This window comes from Tachyglossus aculeatus, chromosome X1, assembly GCF_015852505.1.
Source record: "Tachyglossus aculeatus isolate mTacAcu1 chromosome X1, mTacAcu1.pri, whole genome shotgun sequence".
Taxonomy (NCBI): domain Eukaryota; kingdom Metazoa; phylum Chordata; class Mammalia; order Monotremata; family Tachyglossidae; genus Tachyglossus; species Tachyglossus aculeatus.
In genome coordinates, this window is record NC_052101.1 from 33,125,622 (window position 1) to 33,148,171 (window position 22,550).

The 22,550-nt window shown below is 40.7% G+C and overlaps 1 protein-coding gene across 5 annotated transcripts in view; it reads right to left on the reverse strand.

The window, feature by feature from the left end:
* The window catches only part of SGCD (sarcoglycan delta), a 601,642-nt gene that overhangs the window by 79,906 nt on the left and 499,186 nt on the right, over positions 1-22,550 (reverse strand). For all 5 annotated transcript variants that reach the window (XM_038739913.1, XM_038739909.1, XM_038739912.1 and 2 more), the window contains exon 5: positions 17,856-17,975. In XM_038739913.1, the coding sequence (XP_038595841.1) occupies positions 17,856-17,975 (120 nt within the window). The remainder of the gene's footprint in view (positions 1-17,855; positions 17,976-22,550) is intronic.

The following is a 22,550-nucleotide window of genomic DNA, read 5'->3' on the forward strand; positions in this document are numbered from 1 at the left end:
AGTGCTTAATAAATGCTATCATTTTTATGATTATTATACCCATTTCTGTATTAAGATAAGCAGAGCCAATCATCACCACTTCTGCTCCCAAAACTGTAGGAATTCCCATTCCACTCTGCAGACTCTAACAGACCATGTCATAACAAAAAAAGAAAATTAGCAGATTCCTTGCCTGTTAGATTCTTAGCACAGTGCTCTGCACACAGTAAGCGCTCAATATATATGACTGAATGAATAAATGAATGAATGAATTCTGGGCTGCAGTATGCTTTTGGTAAGAGCCAAGCAATTTCAAACCTTCCAGAGAACTGGTAGAAAGATGGAAAGAGAAATGCTGTGAGGGAAAGAAGAGAGAAATCCACCTTTTCTAGGATTGCTTATATTTCTCAGAGGGCACTGGGGCTTTCTGAGAGGTGTCTGTCTTCACTGTCAAGGATGGAAAGCTAAATTACCTCTGAGAAAAGCTAAACCTTTCTCTGTTTCTTGCAGCTATCTACTCTGGACTCTGCTAGGAGAAGAACTGTCTCTGCTTTGCTGAAATCTATTTTAAGGGTGGGTATGGTGAGTTTTCTGTCTCTGCTAAACACATATCCTACAGCTACTATGAGCCAACCCGGGACTCTGTCTGACCTGATTAACTTGGATTGACCCCAATGCTTAGAACAGTGCTTAACATACAGTATGTGCTTAGTACAATTATCATTATAATAATTAGTATAAAATAGGCCAGGAGGACAAAATTTATGTTTGGGATTTAGAATGCCATCTCTTTCTGGGAAAAAGCACCGATGTGCCTTAGGGGCCTGATCTGAGCACATGATATGGAGTTTCTGCAATCGATCAGTTTCTGAATGGACATCTTTAAATCTTAGTAGCAAAATCTCCATTTAAATCTACTTTTGGTATTCATTCCAACTGGAATAGATTATAATTGCTGGTCATCATTCTGTCTGAACTATTGCAGTCATGGGTCCCAGGGCTTTTGAAGTGCCTGGATCCTGGCAAGACTCCCCCTACTCCCTTTATTCCTTTTGAACGTCTTGTGGGCAGGAGGGTTAATAATGTTACTTCTTAGGCTTTGCAAGTCAGCAAGGAGACTCCAGTCTCACATCATCATCAATTGTGTTTATTGAGCGCTTACTATGTGCAGAGCACTGTACTAAGCATATGAGACCACCCTAGCCCAGCACCTGTTGGAGAGGTGAAGACATCAAGGTTGGTGATTACCTGCATCCACGTCTTTTGAATTTTATGTTTAAAAACCTCATTATTTCTCATTTGTTTTCCGAATTGGAAACCTTTGGTAACCATAATGCTGCTTTGCAAAAACCAACTGAAAAATCAATGAAACTTACTGCTCTTGGCACCAACCGAAATAAATATAATAAGGATAATAATAATATTTTGCTGTGTGTTTTTAGTGTGAAAAGTGGTACTCTAAAGCACTGGGGAGAATATAGAACATTAATTCAGACACTTTCTCTGGGCTACAAGTGACTCATAATATAAAGGTGGGAGAAAGCAGCCAAGCAGGGTAGTGAGACAGACTAGAGAGAAAACTAAAATAAATTAATAAAAATGACAACTGTAAAACAACAGTCTTTTAGAGCCTGGAGGGAGAAATCTGTTTCTTTAACTTCTCAGCTCCAAGCATGGCCAAACTGAAATTTCCCTTCCTCCATTTCTTAGTTTGTGATGGGAGCAACTGCATATCTTCCATTTTAGCAGCAGGTGAGATTTGGTTCCTACAGTGTTCTGTGTAATGGCGGAGATGATTCTGGCCCTTAGAGCAACTCAATAAACAACGATTATTATTACTTCCTTACAGGCAAGGGCAGTGTGTATGGAACAGATATCTTGTGGCTCAAGTGCATCTTTTTCAAAAGTGAAGGACTGTTGGTGGCCAAATCTACAGTGAATTTGATGTCATCAAGATGAATGAAATTTCTCAGATTCACTTACTGCCCCTTCACAGCCCCAAATCCTGCACAACTCTTACGGGGCCCTATCTAGTAGGTGCTCCAATGAAAAGTAAAATGATTTCATTTCCCTTCTTGGTTCCCCATTGCTTATGAGTCTTTTACAACATGGAATTACAGAAAAGAAACATGTGTCCAAGGTTTGGGAGGCTTTCCTTCTTCAGGATGCAACAAAATATATGACTACATTTATTATACTTAAGTATTTCACTTATTAAGCCCCATACTATGAATATGAATGAGGTTCTTTCCCATAATTGATCCTTTAGTAGGAAACAGAAGAACTGCTTAGGAAATTCTGGGTTTAACAATGAAATTTGCATTTTTTTTCAAGGAACTCCTAAAGGGTCATATTCAGGATTCTTCTAAAAAGCACCCATAACACACAGAAACAGGCCTGAACAAATAAACATATATTTTCCAAGGGAATGTTTTAAGATATTGAAGTGATTCTATTTTAAAGAAAAAAATACCAGTACTTGTAAAATTTGATTTCAATGTTTGCTAAGTGAATAGAATGCTTCTTTGTCAATGTGTGTGACTTTTAATCGATACTAATCCTATGCCGGTTGATTCTACTCTTTCCTTAAAGAGGATTATAGTACACAATCTAAATATATATTTCATCTGGGGCTGTAAATCTATACACTTTTACTTAAATGCATTGGCTTTTTTTTGATTTAAGGCCAAATGTGTTACATGGGGAAGAAAATAAAGATTAAACCCCCTAGTTCTTAAAAATCTCTTCCTGTCCCACAAGAAAATTGATTTTCCTTAAAATATAGCAATGATTAAGTTCATGTACTTCATTATTTTATACTTGGTCATATGTCTGGTGAGTGCCCAGCACGTGCCAGGGCAGGTGGTGCCAGGGTGGAAAGTCCCGATGGGCGGGGAGCCACCTGAGGTGGAAGGGGCTGCCTGCTCCCCCAACTGAAGGGTCTGAGGTAGAAGGCCCTACTGAAAGCTCACCTCCTCCAGGAGGCATTCCCAGACTGAGCCCTCCTTTTCCTCGGTTCCTCCTCCCCTCAATCAATCAATCGTATTTATTGAGCGCTTACTGTGTGCAGAGCATTGTACTAAGCGCTTGGGAAGTACAAATTGGCAACATATAGAGACAGTCCCTACCCAACAGTGGGCTCACAGTCTAAAAGGGGGAGACAAAACCAAACATACTAACAAAATAAAATAAATAGAATAGCTATGTACAAGTAAAATAAATAAATAGAGTAATAAATATGTACAAACATATATACATATATACAGGTGCTGTGGGGAAAGGAAGGAGGTAAGATGGGGGGATGGAGAGGGGGACGAGGGGGGGAGGAAGGAAGGGGCTCAGTCTGGGAAGGCCTCCTGGAGGAGGTGAGCTCTCAGTAGGGCCCTGAAGGGAGGAAGAGAGCTAGCTTGGCGGATGGGCAGAGGGAGGGCATTCCAGGCCCAGGGGATGCCCTCCCTCTGCTCTACCCCCCCTCCCCGCTTCATTCATTCATTCATTCATTCAATCAATCATATTTATTGAGCACTTACTGTGTGCAGAGCACTGTACTAAGCGCTTGGGAAGTACAAGTCGGCAACATCTAGAGATGGTCCCTACCCAACAGCGGGCTCACAGTCTAGAAGGGGGAGACAGGCAACAAAACAAAACACATTAACAGACTAAAATAAATAGAATAGTAAATATGTACAAGGAAAATAGAGTAATAAATATGTACAAATATATATACAGGTGCTGTGGGGAGGGGAAGGAGGTAGGGCTGGGGGGATGGGGAGGGGGAGGAGTGCTTAGCACAGTGCCTGGCACATAGTAAGTGCTTGACATATACCACAGTTATTATTACTATTGTTATTTGAAGACAGCAAGGAATGGAGGGTGATGCTTAGAGAAGTAAGCGCTTAACAAATACCATTATTATTATCCTCATATATCATAGGGAAGCAGCGTGGCTCAGTGGAAAGAGCCCGGGCTTTGGAGTCAGAGGTCATGGGTTCAAACCCCGGCTCTGCCAATTGTCAGCTGTGTGACTTTGGGCAAGTCACTTCCCTTCTCTGTGCCTTAGTACCTCATCTGGAAAATGGGGACTAAGCCCGTGAGCCCCCCGTGGGACAACCTGATCCACAGCTGCTCCACAGCACTTGTGTATATTTGTTGCCGAATTGTACTTTCCAAGCGCTTAATACAGTGCTCTGCACACAGTAAGCGCTCAATAGATACGACTGAATGAATATGTGCACATATTTATTATTCTATTTATTTTATTAATGACATGTATATATCTATAATTTTATTGATTTACTTTGATGCTATTGATGACTGTCTACTTCTTTTGTTGGCTGTCTCCCCCCTTCTAGACTGAGAGCCCTTTGTTGGGTAGGGATTGTCTCTATTGCCGAATTGTACTTTACAAGCGCTTAATACAGTGCTCAGCACACAGTAAATGCTCAATAAATACAATTGAATGAATGTTCTAAATTCTCTCAAGAGGAAAATTCAGATGTTATAGAGCAAAGTTTATTTTATCCCTAGGTCAAGCTTAATCTGGAAAATCCCGGAGAAATGGAACAGTTTTAATAATAATAATGATAGTAGTATTTGTTAAATACTTATTATGTGCCAAGCACTGTTCTAAGCACTGGAGCAGATACAAGATAATCAGGTTGGACACAGTCCCTGTCCCAGATGGGGCTCACAATTTTAATCCCCATTTTGCAGATGAGGTAACTGAGGCACAGAGAAATGAAGTGCCCAAGGTCACAGAACGGACAAGTGGGAGACTCAGGATTAGAACCCACATCCTCTGACTCCCAAGGCTGTGCTCTTGCCACTAGGCCATGCTGCTTCCCTGGTTTTAGGGATGAACCAGGAGCATGAGTCTACTCTTCAATGGGCTCCTTGGTGACTCTGGGAGATCCTGAAATCAACTGGAATCTCCGACTCACTTGAGGATTCCACACCTTTCTTTCATTCACTCATTCACTCATTCAGTTGTATTTCTTGAGCACTAACTGTGCAGAGCACTGTACTAAATGCTTGGGAAAGTACAATACAACAATAAACAGACACAAACCCTACTCAAAATTAATTTTACAGTCTAGAGAGGGTGACAGACATCTTTAGCACGGCCTTTTTCTTCCCAGCCTTGGGTTTAAGGGGCAACAAGGTACACAGGGTGGGGTATTCACTATATTTCCTTCTCTTCAATATCAGGCTTCCAAAACAGTGTGGGTGGGAAACCTTTAGTTTTAGCAAAGTTGTATCACTGCATTGCGTCAGCTCCTCCACTTTACCAATATGCCAAAGGATGATAATACTAGGCTGTTTAACAAAGTGAGCCAACCTACTTTGGAACGTCTGGTGGTATTGTTGAAAGAAAGAAGAACTACTGCTACACAAAATCTGCTGAATTTCTGACCCGGAGTTTCATTCTGTTCCAGTGTACAGAAGGGTGGATAATCAACAGGGCTGGCATTAATCCTCACATCAGGGCATCCTTCCAAAATAGGACTACTTTCATTTTCCCACTGTAGTGATCATAATGTTTTGTTATTTATTGGTTTGCTTAATCCCTAATTCCTTGCTGAAATCCATGAATCCCACGAGGACTTAGTCTTGAAACTTCTACTCCATTATTTCACCAGAGGACAGAAAAAACATATCGTGGTTTTCCTTGCTGTGCTTAATTTTATATACATTTCTTTAGCCATGGTAGCTTACTTTCTCTTCATTTCATAAATTTAAAAAAGTTTTATTGCTGCTAGAACGTTTTTCTAAAAAAAACGGAAGATGCCTCAAACTTAACATGTCCAAAAAAGAACTCACCTTCATAACCAAACCCTCTCCTCCCCGTGTCTTTTTTTAAAATGGCATTTGTTAAGTGTTTACTATGTGCCAGATGGTATACTAAGTACTACGGTAGATACAAACTAATCAGATTGGACGCAGTTCCTATTCTGCATGGGGCTAATGGCCTTAATCCCCATTTTACAGCTGTGGTAACTAAGGCACAGAGAAGTGAAGCGATTTGCCCTAGGTCACACAGCAGACAAGTGGCCGAGCTGGGATTAGAACCAGGTCCGTCTGACTTTGAGACCTGTGCTCTATCCACTAGGCTATGCTGCTTCTTTGCCATCCCGGCCATTACCCTCCTTGTTTTACAAGTCAATAATCTTGGCATTATCTTCTAATCATCTCTCTAATTCAATCTACATATTCAATCTGTCATCAAATCCTGTCAGTTCAACCTTCATCATTACTAGAATCTGCCCTTCCCACTCCAACCAAACTGCAATTATGCTGATCTGAGCATTTATCATACCCCCATCCATGACTTTTATCAACTTCTTCCCTCCCCTCTCAGCCTCCTATCCCTCCCCAGTCCAGTCTACTTCACACTGGCACGGATCATTTTTCTTATAAAAATATTCAGTCCACATCTCCCTGCTCAAGAAACTCCAGTGGTTGCCCATCCACATCCACATCAAACAGAAACTCCTCACCTTTGGCTTTTAAGTACTCAATCAGGTCATCTCATCCTTGTTTAACTTCACTGATTTCCCAATACAACCCAGCTCTCATATTTCACTCCTCTACCACCTACCTGCTCACTGTATCTCAATCACATCTAACTTGGGAGAGTACAACACAAGCAAGACCAGTTCACTTGGTCCACTTTGGGTAATGTTAGAAAATTACATTGAAACAGTGAGTGAAAGTTTGACTGCAAACCTATTTGAGGTTTATTAAATTTGTATTTTGATCTTTTGTCTAGTATTCATAGTGGCTATGGCATGTAGTAAGGATTATGTTTGCATTTCATTCTATTGCCGGTATCAAAACATTAAAAAATCAAATAGTCTCTTTTCTCAGTTTAACATTATTACGCATTATACTAAAACCATTTATCTGCTCGAAATACAATTATGTCAGAGGACTACATCTCTGTTCACAGTAGGCACTCAATAAATATTTGATCAAACAATCAATAGTTTACTGAGCACTGTGTATACAACCCGGGAGAGAACAAAATAGAGACAGAATACATAATAATGATGATAATAATAATGATACTTATTAAGTGTCGAGCACTGTTCTAAGCACTGGGGTACATAGAAGTTTATCAGAGTGGACACAGTCCCTGTCCACATGGGGCTCACAGTCTAAGGAGGAGGGAGAACAGGTACTGAACCCCCATTTTACAGTTGAGGAAACTGAGGCACAGAGAAGTTAAGTGACTTGATACTTCTTGTCTCTTCTTCTTGTATTTGTCCACACAGGGCTCACTTATGTTGAGGAAAGCAAAAAGTCACAAGGGAATGATCCATTTTGGATTCATGAAATAATTGCACTACATGAATGTGAAGCATCTCGCGGCAGAGTCATGCCATCCCACAGAAAACTTTAGAAGAAAGGAATTTATTCAAAATAGCTACCTAAGCTTCTGGGCTTGAATGGTACTGAGCTGGATGGAAAGAGAAAAAAGCAGGAAAGTAGGATTTAGAGAGTTCAACAGAACTCTCCCTCGTCTTTATAAATCAACATCCAACTTTCAGCCCTCAGGGTGATTCAATGAAGACAGCTCTTTGAATGGCCTCAAAACCCTGGATTTGATCCCTTCCTTAGCTTTCCCCTGCACTTAAACAAGAACTGCTATGGTCAGATTCCCTTGATTATCAGAGGGTTATTTCAAAGGATCTCTTTCAAGAGATTCTGCACACCAAAATCACTTTTGACTCATCCTGGTTATGAACAAAGTCACAAACTTCAGAGGGGTAAGTTATATGTGATTTCTTTTGGATTGCAGAATCACCCTTTTCAACCTTTTTTTTTCCTTCAGTGTTTAAAAAATTCCATGATCTAGGCCTTTGGGACACTCACAAATAAAAAAAAAAAAACTCATTATTTATCTCTGGCCTAAGTTCATGCAAAATGTCCTAAAATTTAAAGGAACAAAAATAGTTCAGGGAGATAACTAGATGTCCAGGATGCTTCAAGGTGGGTGAGCCAGAATAAGAAGAAAATGTTATTCAATTGAACATTTACAAAACTCAACACCTGGAATTGAATTTTTGCTGAAGTTCATTCACTTTATGTGTTGGCATACAACCCAGAGGACTGGACAACAAACCCATCCTGTGGTTACTGGGAGCACAGCACAAATTCATGTAGCAGCTCTGTGTTTCTCAGTGAAGCCCTCTTTTTGAAAGCATTTAGGACCCTGACCTAGACATGTATTCCTGTGGGAGATACCCATCTTACTGGGAAAAGTACTGATGAGTTTCAGTTTAGAATAACAAGAATTCCTCCAGAAGATAAAACCAAGTAAAATGCTTGAGTTCCCTATTCATCTGAGGGAATATTTCTCAAGCACTAGTGATAGTAACATTATTTAATATTTGGTAAATCCTCATAAAAGCAGAGGCCTACCCATTCCATTCCTCTTTGCCAGTGGCTAGCGAGTGAAAGGCAATCTGCTACAAGTCAAAACTCATGGGCAGCAGCGGCATAGGAGAGTTGAAGGCAGAGACTCAGTTTACTGCTCAGAAGGAGGCAATGGTAAAACATTTCCATATTTTTTTACCAAGAAAACTCCATGGATATACTACTAGAATGACTGCAGATGGAGAGCGGGGCATTCTGGAAGAGGAGTGTCCATGGTGTTGCTATGGGTTGGAAACTACTCAATGGCATAAGATAAGCCAAATCCCAATAAAGCACAGTCTGCATGGGGTAAGATGTGTTTTGTGAAAGGAAAATAGCGAGTGGAAAATAGTTTTTGTTATCTAATTTGCACTGTTGGGTAGGGACTGTCTCTATATGTTGCCAATTTGTACTTCCCAAGTGCTTAGTACAGTGCTCTGCACACAGTAAGCGCTCAATAAATATGATTGATGATGATAGGGAGCAACTAATATAGCCAGCTCTAGATACCCGGACAGTAGCACATGCCTGGATTATTATGAAAACAAGGTTCTATGTAAATTCAAGGAAATATCAAAACAGGCTCCAAGAGGACAGGTAGGCTGGCAGCAGAGTCATGAGTTCCGGGCATCAGTTGCCAATCTGCCCAGTTTCTGAACCAATCACGGAGAACACACAGACGTGTGTTCTCAGGGCCTAAAATTCATGAATACACTAGAAGAGATTGTGAGCCTGGTTGCAAAGTATTAGGCATGCTATTTACCAATTCTCCTTTCGTCTGAGTGAAAAAGGATCCATGTGGAGTTGTATCATTAATAAATAAGTGAGTTTGGGATTTTTATTTTCGGAAGAAAGTGTTGATTTTGGTCCTGCTCTGACCTGCCCAGAAACATTCCTTTTCTTTGTTCCCATAACTTTATATTTGACAAGGACAAAACAATAGACAGCAACCATGCTTTGCACACTGATCTGATCCTCAAGGAATAGCTGTTCTAGTGAATGAATCTCAAGGGTATGATATGACATGACAAAAAAGCAACTGAGATTTTGAGAGGTAAGCTGCCTGAACGTTAAGTTCCTGAACTTGCATGCATTTTATGCTCTAAATGTTTCTAGACTCCAGCAAATATTCCACTTATTTTGAGGACATTTCACAGTTCTGCTTCAGGTAAGGTTTTCTGAATTTTTTTAGGACAAATACAAATAATAATGATGGTATTTGCTAAGCGCTTGCTATGTGCCAAGCACTGTTCTAAGCGCTGGGGTAGATACAAAGTAAACAGGTTGTCCCACATGGGGCTCAGTTTTAATCCCCAATTTACAGATGAGGCACAGAGAAGTTAAGTGACTTGCCCAGGATCACACAGCAGACAAGTGGCGGAGCCGAGATTAGAACCCTTGTCCGTAACCAGTCCTTGGCAGCTGATGGCTCCCATTCTTCCCGACGCTGGTGGTCACATGGGGTCTCATTGAGCTGCCTTCCACCAGCTTGTTATCCATTTCCAGGACTTTGCCTCTTGGTCACCTCCACTTGCTCCCACTCCTCTATCCCCTCCTCCCACCTTTCTTCCTTCTTCCAGACTGTTGGCTGACCAGCAATCTTTTTGGCAAAACCAGGACAGAGGGCAAGCATGGAGGCCTGCCTTCGTGCTACCAGGTTTTTGCTGTGTTACTTCAGTAGAGGAGAACACAGCACAGCTCCTTTGTAAACTGCTGGAACGTGCCCTACCTTTCCCCCACCCAACCTCACCTCTGCCTTCCCTCTTCTGTTTTAGGCGTTTTTTCCCAGTGCCCCAACTGCTCTCTTGCCTAGATGGCAATGGTGAAAGGAAATGCACTGGAAACCAAATCTGTCTCTTACTCTCTCTGTACTGGCCACTTTAATATTTTCTGGTCCATGTTGCACTGAGAAAAATTCCAATCCTTCGACTAGGAAGATGTCTATCTAGTGAAGTGTTGCTGTAATTCCCCTGGCAGAAACAACAGAGCAATTTGAGAAAATATGTTCAACCCAGATTCAAAACATCAGCTCTGCCAGTTCTGAGGAATGTTTCTCAGGTAGAACTGACCTCTAGAACATGCTGCATCTCTCCATACTTCCAGGACAAGGCCACATTGCCATCATTACCAAATTACATTTTCTGATCATCTACTGTGTACTTCAGACTACAGTAACAAGGACAAAAGATATCCTGACACTGCCCTCAAGGAGTTCGCTATCTTAATGGGAGACAAGGTAGACTAACAGTGTATGCATGCTCTAGTTGACTATTTAGCAGACAGTGATAGTAAAGTATTTTATAGAATTTTGCCCACCCCAAGTTCCAAACAAATGCTTATTTTCAGTAGTGCTGTTCTGACCTCCACAACTCCACTTCTCATGTCTTCCTTTTCTCTTCCCTTATCACTTCAGAGCCAGAATATTTGCCTTTTGAAGCTAAAATCTTCACCCGAATCTTAATACCCTGCCAAATGTGATCATTCTGAGAAGGAGATATTTAAGGGCTGCGTTAAAGAGAAATAATTGCCTTTGAACTTCAGTCAATTTCCACCTAATAACTCACTTTTGAATCCCTAAAGTCGGCTGCTTGGACTGGTTGTCTACATAGATAAAGTGAGTTATTCATTAATAGTGGAAAGATACTCATTTTTAACACCAGGCAGCGGAAGGTAGAGAGGGAATAAAGTGCCTTGGATATTACTTCCCTGAACTGTGGGAGACCTGGCCTTAGAGACATGAATGGAAACCTTAGGAAAAAGAAACTTTTCCTTCAATTCTGCCTGTAAAATGCTCTTATTAATTGCATGACCAATGCTCGAAACTTGGAACAGTCACCAATAACCAATCTACTAAATAAATATGAAGTTTAGAGGAAAAATCATTTTCTCTGGAAGCTGAAATGTTTTTTACAGCCAAACAAGGAAAACAGATTACCTTTCTCCATGGTTTATAGGCACAATGCATATTGATTTCACATTGTCTTCTTTTGTTTTGTTGACTGTGATCTTTACCACATCATGATACAAAGTACTTACAGAAGTGCTTCGACCTCTGACAAGCCTCTTATTGAGTAACTTAGAAAAACAAAGCAATTGCATTCTAGACTTATCTTTCTTGCTGCCATACCTAAAGTCTGAACTCCACTATTCTGATTTACACCTTCCTCCTAGGTGGAGATGCATATATCAATCAATGGTATGCACTGAAGCACTAATGGTGTGCAGAGCACTGAACTAAACACTTGGGAGAGGATAAAACAGTAGAATGGGTAGACATGATCCCCGATCTCAAGGAGTTTACACAATGTCCTTTATCTGACTTTTAAGATTCGGTTGGTATGCCTAGTGTCAAAGGAAATTTAACCTCATTAAACTAGGGTAGTGTGGAAGCAACTTATTATGGGCTTGGCCAATTTTCTTCATCATAACCATCTCATTAAACTCCCTGTGTCAGTACAGACTGTCCCTGGGACACAGAGTGACATTTTCCTTGGCGTCTACTAGTGTCTACTGACGGAAGCCTGAAGGAATGTGAGTCCTAAAATTGCCCTGGTTGGAAATGTCCATTTCTTTATATGCGACAAGGAGAATGTTTTGAAAATAAACACTTTAAATGACTCCCCCAAATGGGTGCAAATATACTGTATGTTGCAGTGAAATGGTCTATAAAATGAAAGTTGAGTCCATTCATATGGCTCTTGGTAAACCAGGTCCAATATACCAAGTAGTGGAAGGTTTTAGACTTAACTGAAGACCTATCACAGTCCTGCCACGTGTCTCCCTGGACTTGCTGAAAACAGTTGCAAAGACAAAGCTATTGAGACAGCTGGGGGAGTTTACATAAAGGCATTTATTCATTCCCCTCATATTAAATGTTATCTTCCTATTGTCTGCCCAAATGGAAAAGCACAGAAAATGTCTTTTCTCCCACTGCCTCGAAGCAGTGCAGTGTGAAGGCATGTAGGGAAGGGGAACAAAGCGGAGTCTACAATGCTGGCATTGTTAAAACTGAGTTTAAATCAGGGTGGAGAAGTAGGAGAGGGCAAATTCCCACACAAATCTGCATTCCCTTTTGGGAAAAAGGAGAGTTAATGATGCTTCTCTTCTAAAAAAGGAAAAAAAAATCACTAGAGCACAATTTTGTAGTGTTCTTTGCCTTAAGCACATAAGGCTAATTTTGCTAATGGGCAGCCTGTGCCTTGGGTATGTTTTTAAGTTTATCATCTTTCTGCATTATTTGTAGGCAACTTGTCTTTAAGGTTGTAATCAGTTATTCTTGTAAATAATAAAGCTGATGCTTGCCTTAGGAATGAAGTACCATAGAGGAAAAACAACATCCTGCAATTATTTTCAAGCATCTGAGGCCTCTTCAGACTAGACCCATTAAAGACCAACTGAAAGAACAACTTTAGCAAAGAAAAAAAGGGCCGGTTCAATTCTGATATTCAAGATTCAGAAGGTAATGAAGTTCCTAATTTGATTTACTGCAACCGTAGCCTTTCATTTACAAAGGGGACTTTTTAGATTTCTCATTCCTGCTTCAAGTAGCTGCAGGACAAACGGAAGAACACAACACAGTTTAATGCAGTTTCCTATCTCCCTTCTATTGAATTGTAAAATAAAACTGGAATTTGAGGCCAGAGGTTAAGACTAAGACTTTTCTCCCTAAAGAAAAAACAAAACTACTCACTTTTTATTGTAAATATTCATCAATGTATGGTGGTGAGGAGTTTCACCATAACCTAACTTTGATGGCTAGATTGTAAAATCCTTAAGAGCAGAGATCATGTCTACTAATTCCACTGCTACTCTATTTGACTCTCCCAAATTGAGGGCACTCAATGAATACTATTGCTTGATTAACTGATTGATTTAAATGTAATTTATGAAGAGATAGTAGTTATTTTTTGGAAAGCTGCTGCATCATCCATCAGAGTCCTTGGTTAAAAACAGGATATAGTTCTTGAAAAACTTATGTTAAATAATTTTGTAATTAGAATTAAGTGGCATTTAAGGCTTTATTTAAAATGAATTTTCAGAATAGGGTTAATTAATGCTATTAATTTAATACTATTAAATTAATAGAAACATGCTTCATATTTCTTTCCATCAGAAATATTATAATTCTCTAACAAAATTACTAATTAAAAGGGATCAATATTATGGTTCCCTGTTATTTTTCTTACAGTACTTAAGTTGATTTTCAGGTTTTCTCTATATTTGCTTTTTTACAGGAAACACAAAGGGAGATTACAACTCCAAATTATATTTGCACTTATTTGCTCTTGAATTGCTTACCCACTACCTTTTTCCCCTCCACAGATACATTTTCACAGGTATCCCCTATAGATGTAGTACAAACCCAATGTGGTCAAAACGGTAACTTTGTGCAACTCATGAGAAAAATGCTCAAAACCCACCAAGACCCACCCATTTCCCACCATATGAAGTGAAAACTCTTGTCCATTGGCTTCAAGACTCTCTCATATTTTTCCATATATTCCCTAGTATCAATACATCTTTTCTTGTTGGGTTAATTCATGATAAAGAATGCTTTCAGGATAATAAGCAGAATGTCAGGATTTGAGATGTATTATAATAATACTTATGGTATTTGTAAAGCACTTACTATGTGCCAGGCAATTTTTTGAATCCTGTTTTCCTAAATACTAAATGATAACATATAGTGGCATACAGATTTCATAATGTATAGGGCATTTGAACATTCCCCCACAGAATGCCTTATTCTGTCTGGGGGACAAAGCCATCAAGATGTCTTCCAATCTTACATTACAGATTTCAATGAGTTAGTAATGTGAAGTTGCAACCATGACAGTTCCATATGATGGAACTTGTCTGGGGCTTTTTATATGCGGTTTCACAATTAACCTGTAGATGTTTGGGATTCCCTCTCTCACAAAGTAAACAACCATTTTCAGTATCAATGGTATTGAGCACTAACCATGTGCACAGAACTGTATTAAATGCTGGGAAAATACAATACTGTAAAGTTGAAGGACACATTCCCTCTCTATAGCAATCCTTCTTATCTAAAGATACTACTAATATGCCAAACTTTCCAGAAACAAGTACCACATTGAGTTGGCTGCAACAAAGCTTCAAATTTTACCCCAGTTTAAATGTGATAAATTTTGAATTTGAGATGAATTCAGCTGGAAGTATAAGCACAGTACACTCTATCACTCTCACTATTTCTTTTCCAAAGGCTATTGCCAGAAATTTTAAAAAGCAGTCTAAACTTCATAATTGTACCTAAGCTCATTGTTAATCATCTAGAGTTAGAGTTAGTCATCATGAGAAGAAGCATGTCCTAGAGAGCAACAGTATGGGCTAGTGGATACAGCATGGGCCCGGGAATCAGAAGGACCTGCGGCTCCTCCTGGCTCCACAACTTGTCTACGGTGTGACCTTGGCCAAGTCACTTCCCATCTCTGTGCCTCAGTTAAGACTGTGAGCCCCATGTGGAACAAAGACTGTGCCCAACCAGATTTGCTTGTATCCACACCAGTGCTTAGTAAAGTGCCTGGAACATAGTAAGCACTTAAGAAGTACCAAAATTATTATATTATTATTATTACCTAGAATTGCTCTAAAGTAGCAAGAAGTTGTTGTTTTCAAACCTCATCACCTGCAAACAAAATCAATGGTATTTAATGAGCACTTACTATATGCAGAGCAAAGTACTGAACACCTAGAAGACACAATCTTCATGCTCAATAATAAGCTCACAATCTAGCAGGAGAGACTAACACAAAATATATTATAGATAGGGGGAAGAAGAAGATGGAAAGAGGGATATGTGGATAAGTATGTTCTTAAATAGCAGCATAAATAAGTAAATAGTATGTGTTTAATAGTGGCTCATATTTATTGAGCTCTTACTGTGTGCAGAGCACTGTACTAAGTGCTTAACAGCAGAGGTTGCATAAAAGCAGCGTGGCTCAGTGGAAAGAGCATGGGCTAGGGAGCCAGAGGTCGTGGGTTCTAAACCCGGCTCCGCCACTTGTCTGCTATGTGACTTTGGGCAAGTCACTTAACTTCTCTGTGCCTCAATTACCCCATCTGTAAAATGGGGATTAAGACTGTGAGCCCCACGTGGGACAACCTGATTACCTTGTATCTCCCCCAGTGATTAGAACAGTGCTTGGCGCATAGTAAGCGCTTAACAAATACCATCATTATCATTATTATTAAAAGCGCTGTGGTGATAGTTGAGAGGACGTGTCTAGGGAGAAGAAACATTAATCAGGGCAGGTTTCATCATCATCACCATCAGCGGTATTTACTGAGTTGTTGCTATGTGCAGCGTACTGTACTAAAAGAAAGAAATGATGGCATTTATTAAGCGCTTACTATGTGCAAAGCACTGTTCTAAGCGCTGGGGAGGTTACAAGGTGATCAGGTTGTCCCACGGGGGGCTCACAGTGGTCATCCCCATTTTACAGATGAGGTAACTGAAGCACAGAGAAGTTAAGTGGCTTGCCCAAATTCACACAGCTGAAAATTGGCAGAGCTGGGGTTTGAACCCATGACCTCTGACTCCAAAGCCCGTGCCCTTTCCACTGAACCATGCTGCTTCTCTGTTGTAGTGTACTAAGCGCACACTACAACAGAGTTGGTAGAATGTGTCTACCATTCCCTGCCCACAACAAACTAATAGTCTAGAGAGAGAGACAGATATTAATATAAATTTAAAATTTAAACTATATAATTTACAGATATGTACACAAGTGCCGTGGGGTTAAAGGTGGGGCAAATATCAAATGTACAAAGGTCACAGATCCAAGTGCATAAACCATGCAGAAGGGGAAGGGACCTGGGGAATAGAGGGCTCAGTCAGGGATGGGCAACCAGTGGAAGTTCTTGAGGAGTGAAGCAGTATGGCATAGTGAATAGAGCAAGGGCCTTGGATTCAAAAGGTAATGGGTTAGTCCCAGCTCTGCCACTTGCCTGCTTTGCGACTTGGGGCAACTCACTTCACTTCTCTGTGCCTCAATTACCTCATCAGTAAAATGGGGTTGGAGACAGTGAGCCCCACATGGGATAGGGACTGTGTCCAACCTGATTTGCTTGTATCCTCCTCAGTGCTTAATACAGTGCCTGGCACATAGTAAGCTCTTAAGAAATACCAGAATTATTATAATTAGGAGTGGGGAGAGATGGACTGAACTTTCTTTTAGAAAAATGATCTGGGCAGCAGAGTGAAGCATGGAGTAGAGTGGGAACAGACAGGAGGCAGGGAGGTCAGCAAGGAGGCAGTGGTCAAGGCAGGGAAAGATAATAGGTAAATTAACATGGTAGCAATTTGGATGGAGGGGAAAGAGTGGATTTTAATAATGTTGTGAAGGTAAAACGCTTAGTACAGTGCTCCGCACACAGTAAGCACTCAAATACGACAATGAATGAAAACAGACAGGATTTGGTGGCAGACTGAATATGTGGATTGAATGAGAGAGAGCAATCAATCAATCGTATTTATTGAGCGCTTACTGTGTGCAGAGCACTGTACTAAGCGCTTGGGAAGTACCAGTTGGCAACATATAGAGACAGTCCCTACCCAACAGTGGGCTCAGGCGAGGATAATGCCAAGGTTATGGGCTTGTGAGATGAGAGGATGTGGGATATCAGAATGGCTTCAAAGATGTGGAGAACTGTGGCTTGGCAGATTTGAAGGGAGATGGAGTTCCAGGTAGGTGGCAAAGAGTGAGCACAGGTTTCGAGGAAGGAGGGAAGAGCACTGTTATAAAAGCTGGAGTGGTTGCAATATAACCAGATCAGACACAGTCTCTGTCCCACATGAGACTCACAGTCTAGGAGAGAGGAAGAACAGGTACCTTTTCCCCATTTAACAGACGAAAAAACAGGCATAGGGAAGTAAAGTGACTTACCTAAGGTCACACAGACAGGTGGCAGAGCTGGGCTTAGCTGAGATTGTTCCCTACAGTGCCAGTCCTGCATGCTGTGGGGACTCAGATGTCAGCCCATTCACCAGATTAACAAACTGCATATTAGGATTTTTCAGTTTCTATTCCCCTCTGGCCAGACAAGTCCACCTTCCCATATGACCCAAGAATAACTCTTGTTTGAGACCCTATCAGTTCAATGAGGGGATTGGGAGAAAGAGTCCATGACGTGATAGTGGCCACAGATATGAATCCAAAAAAGAGGCCGTTGTCTCACAACCTGGCTAGCTGAGGGCTCTTCTCTCACTGTATTGTACCTACCTCTGTGCTTAGCCCAGAGTAACTGTGTAACAAATAACATAATTATTATTTTTATTCTCCCTCCTCCTCCTCTTCCTCCTTATTGTGGGTTATCCTCTTTATTTAGGGCTCCAGTTTCCTACCCCAAAACAAGTCTTCTAAGAATATTTTTTCTTTCCTGTATAAAATGTAAAGCAAAACCACATCATTTAAAATTTGTCAAGGACTATTTACCTAAAACTCTCAATCTCTCGGCTCCTACCACGACTTCGTTATCATCGGCAGAAAACAGCAATTTTCCAGAGACAGTCTTCACCTCAAACTTTTTGCTATAGGCTTCTATTGCTTTCGGACCTATAGGAGGAAGAGAAACGCCATTTAAATATTTGGTAAACTGAACTTTTCATGAAAAGGCTGAGCAATTATGATTTAATACATCACTGTCCATTACACTGTCATATATCTCTCCTAGAACCAAGGATAGTGGCTTAACACATAATAAGCCCTTGATAAACACCATCATTATTACTTAACAATAACTCTGTTTCACTGCCAAGTACATTTCTGATAGCGAAGCCACAGTGATTTGGTGATCCGGATGAATAATTTTCATCCCTGAAGATAAAAAAAACCAAAACACCTTCTCTCCCATATGTATTGTAGCCATTTTGTCACCGTAGACCATCAGAACATTGAGGACAGGGATTGTCTTTTAAATCTTTTGTACTCTCCCAAGTGCTTACTATATTGCCCTACACACACTGCGTGCTCAATAAATGCTATTGTTTGATTCTTTCTGATGGCAGAGGAATGGACTAGATGACTTGTCCAGCTCCTTTCCTGGTTGAACATGAGATAAATTTGAAAGTGGCTTTAACACTTTCAGGCCATAAGGGAATTATTTGGTGCACTGACAGTGGAATTACGTGAATTGTACTCCACAGCTTGAGTGTATTAATTCACTTTCCAAAAGGGGAATACCTAGCATTCCTAGCATTTCTTGAATACCTAGCACTCAAGAGAACAGAACTTTGTTTTAGTTTACACTGAGTCAGATTTGCCCAGTGCATAAGCTACATTTTCTTCAGAGGAAAAATGATTGTGTTCTACAATGTCACATATGTTTTCCCATATGCTAAATGGGTTTAAAATACCTGTTCAAGCTTGCTCTTTGACTGTGAGCCTCATGTGGGATGGGAACTGTGTCTGATCTGCTTATATGGCAACTACCCTGCCTTTTGGTTCAGTGCTCATCTCTCCCTCCTCGAAGCCCTTGGTCACTCTATTCCTCCTGCAGGGAACTCCTTCCCCTTTCAAATCTGTGAGACCAGAGTTCTCCTGATCTTTCAAGCCCTTATGATAATCCCCAGTCCTCCAACAGAACTTCTGTGATTAATGTTTCTTCTTCCCAGATACGTCCTTCCATGGATTTCTGGTACAGGTCAACCAAAATCTCCATGGCAACTATGAGCCAATTACCACTGCTGGATTGTTTAATGTAGGCAGCACACTGGCCAATGATGCAACAATAAAGTAGAAAAGCAAATCAAGAAGGCCAAGACATCCTTCGTGGAAACTGTTAAATGTAGTGTGGCATCAGCATGATATCAAGCTTCATAAAATAGAAGTTAGACTCATAGCACTGAAGCTGTGCTCTCCTCCATGCAGCTTTGCTGGGTGAGACAGACAAGGAGAATAGATGGTAATAGAATATCCAAATGAATACCTCATAGTGAGCTGAAATTGGTCACCCGAAAATAAGGGAGGAAGAGGAAATACTGTAGTCATGCTAGCAGTAATAGTATTTACTAAGCATTTGCCATGTGCAGTGCATAGTAAAGCAAAGCCTTAGACAACTTGGAATTTCCTTCAAAAATTGGGAGACAATTGCAGTAGATAGGTAGGTGACAGTTAGACCAAGCAGTGCAAAACAGAAAAACAGTGGTACTTGAGTAGACGCTTCAAGATTTCAAAACAAGGAGACAGTAACAGTCATAGGCCCAACTGCACAACAAAGATCAGTCATGGAGAGTAAGCCAGGAGCCCTACAATGGCCTTTTTAGTCTCTCATTCACTAATAAGTGAACTTCTATCTCAGTGGTATCTTCAAGTTCGAAGGACGTGTGTGTGTGTGTGTGTGTAAGACTGTGAGCTTGTCATGCAGACTGTAAGCTCACTGAGGGCAAGGCATGTGTCTGTTATATTGCACTCTCTCAAGTGCTTAATACAGTGCTCTGCACACAGTAAGCGCTCAATAAATACAACTGATTGATTGATATGTGTGTGACTTCATGGGTACTCATTCACCCACTCACAGAATCACCTCACTGTAGTTGCAGTTGATCATCATCATCATCATCAATCGTATTTATTGAGTGCTTACTATGTGCAGAGTAACATATGTGCTCTGCACATATTAAGCGCTCAATACGATTGATTGATTGATTGATTGCAGAGCACTGTACTAAGCGCTTGGGAAGTACAAATTGGCAACATATAGAGACAGTCCCTACCCAACAGTGGGCTCACAGTCTAAAAGGGGGAGACAGAGAACAAAACCAAACATACTAACAAAATAAAATAAATAGAATAGATATGTACAAATAAAATAAATAGAGTAATAAATATGTACAAACATATATACATATATACAGGTGCTGTGGGGTTGATCAGGAGGCATTAGACTTGTGGCTGGAGGGTGATGGGAAAGAACAGTTGCCTGGGTGTTAATTATGGTATTTTTTAAGCCCTTACTATGTGACAGAAACTGTACTAAGCGCTGGGATGGATACTTGCAAATTGTGGTGAAAACAGTCCCTGTCCCACATCCCCATTTTACAGATGAGGTAACTGAGGCACAGAGAAGTTATGTGACTTGTCCAAGTTCACACAGTATATGTATGGCAGAGCTGGGATTAGAACCCACGTCCTCTGAGTCTCAGACCCGTGCTGTTTCCACTAGGCCACGGGCTTCTAATCTCGGCTCTGCCACTTGTCTGCTGTGTGACCTTGGGCAAGTCACTTCATTTTTCTGGGCCTCAGTTTCCTCATCTGCAAAATGGGGATTAAGACTATGAACCCTGTGTGGGATAGGAACTGTGTCCAACCCAATTATCTTGTATCTACCCTAGTGCTTAGAACAGCGCTTGACACATAGTAAGTGCTTAAAAAATACCACAATTATTATTAATTGTAATTCTATCCTCCATAAACCCTACCTATCCATCCAGCTGGGACTCCCAGATGGAAGGAAGGGATGGGAAAAAAAAGATATTCCGATCGCAAGAGAAGAAACAGTGTAGCCGCTGCCCTCCTTTGGGTCAGGCTCAGAGGTGAGAAGTCCAGGGAGGGATAAAGTGAGCAATGAACAACTGTTGAGAACCACTGACAACCCTGGGGCGCAGCATGGCTTAACAGAAACAACATGAATTTGGGAGTCAGAGGACCTGGGTTCTGATCCTGGGTCTGACACTTGCCTGCTGGGTGGCATTGGGCAAGTCACTTAACTTCTCTATGTCTCACTAACCTCATAGGTAAAACAGGCATTCAGTATCTGTTCTCCCTCTAGACTAAGCTCTTTGTGAAAGAGGGACTGTGTCCTGCCTGATTATTATGGATCTACCCCAGTGCTTACTGCAGTGCTTGGCACATAATAAAGCCCTTAAATACCACCATCTTTACAACTAGCAGGCAGGTAAATATGCTTAAAAAATATTGATTTTGCTGGATTATTCATTCCGTTGAAAATAGATCTGAAATTTGCACCTAGTTTTTACTTCACATTTTGGTGGAAACACTAAAAAGGGAGTATTCCTCTAACTACGAGCAGCATTCGTTAAGATTCATAACTGCAGGTATTTAGGGTTTGTCAGGAACATTGCTGGATTATAGGCTGGGGCTGATTTATGTGTCAAAAATAGGTTTTTTTCAATACTGTTGCAATTGTATCTTGCAAAGAGATTACGTGACTTCTAAGTAATTCCTTCAATACAAACTGAAATTTACAAGTTGGCACTGTATTTACTGTCCTAAAGTTCAACCCTTGGCAGCAAACACAGGATCACTGTTAGTGGCTCGGTAATATGGATGACTCAGCCTCTACTGCATTTCAACAAAGGCTTCCCATCACCCCAGACTGAACTGGGTACAGATGGGATATAAAATCTGATCACAAGGGCCCAAGTAAACTGAAAAAAAATCAGAAGAAGTCTCCTTTTCTTCACCTGTATTTCACACTCACTAATCACAGGATCAAACTATTAATTCTATCCCAATTTAGATCCCAATTTACCTGTCCCATCAATCAATAAATGGTAGTAAACGAGCACTTATTGTGTGCCGAGCACTGTAGTGAGCACTTGGAAGAGTACGACCCACTAAAGCTGGTATACATGATTCTTGCCCAAAAGGAGCTATCCAGGCTCTTCTTCTCAGAAGAAAGCAGAAATCAGACAAGTGAGCATGCTGCTGGAAAAGGACAGTTCCTTTAATTAGGACCAACCCATCCAACATGCTGGGACTTAACAAAGTTTGAAGAATCATTTCTGAAATCATTAGGCTGAAAAAACCTGCAGGTATCATCTTAATTTTAGATGATGAGACAATGTAGACCCATTTTTAGGGTCCAAGTTCCTTTCAATCCCAGTCGAAGAGGTGAACAATAGCCCATCTATAAGCTTCTCCAAAATTCAACCAAGAAGGCTCATGCTGGAGTTTGAGTCTCTGGCTTTGGCCTGCTGTGCTACTTATTTTAATTTCAGCGGCTGTACTTCTCATCCTGGAGATGCTTATTCCTATTTGAGAAAATGTGGCTCTATCTTTCACCGAATAACAGTCACCTGGTCAGTCCTAGCTTTATCCAAACAGAATCACTCCAGGAAACCAAATATTCCATTGCAAATGAATGGCCAATGATCAACTGTCTCTACA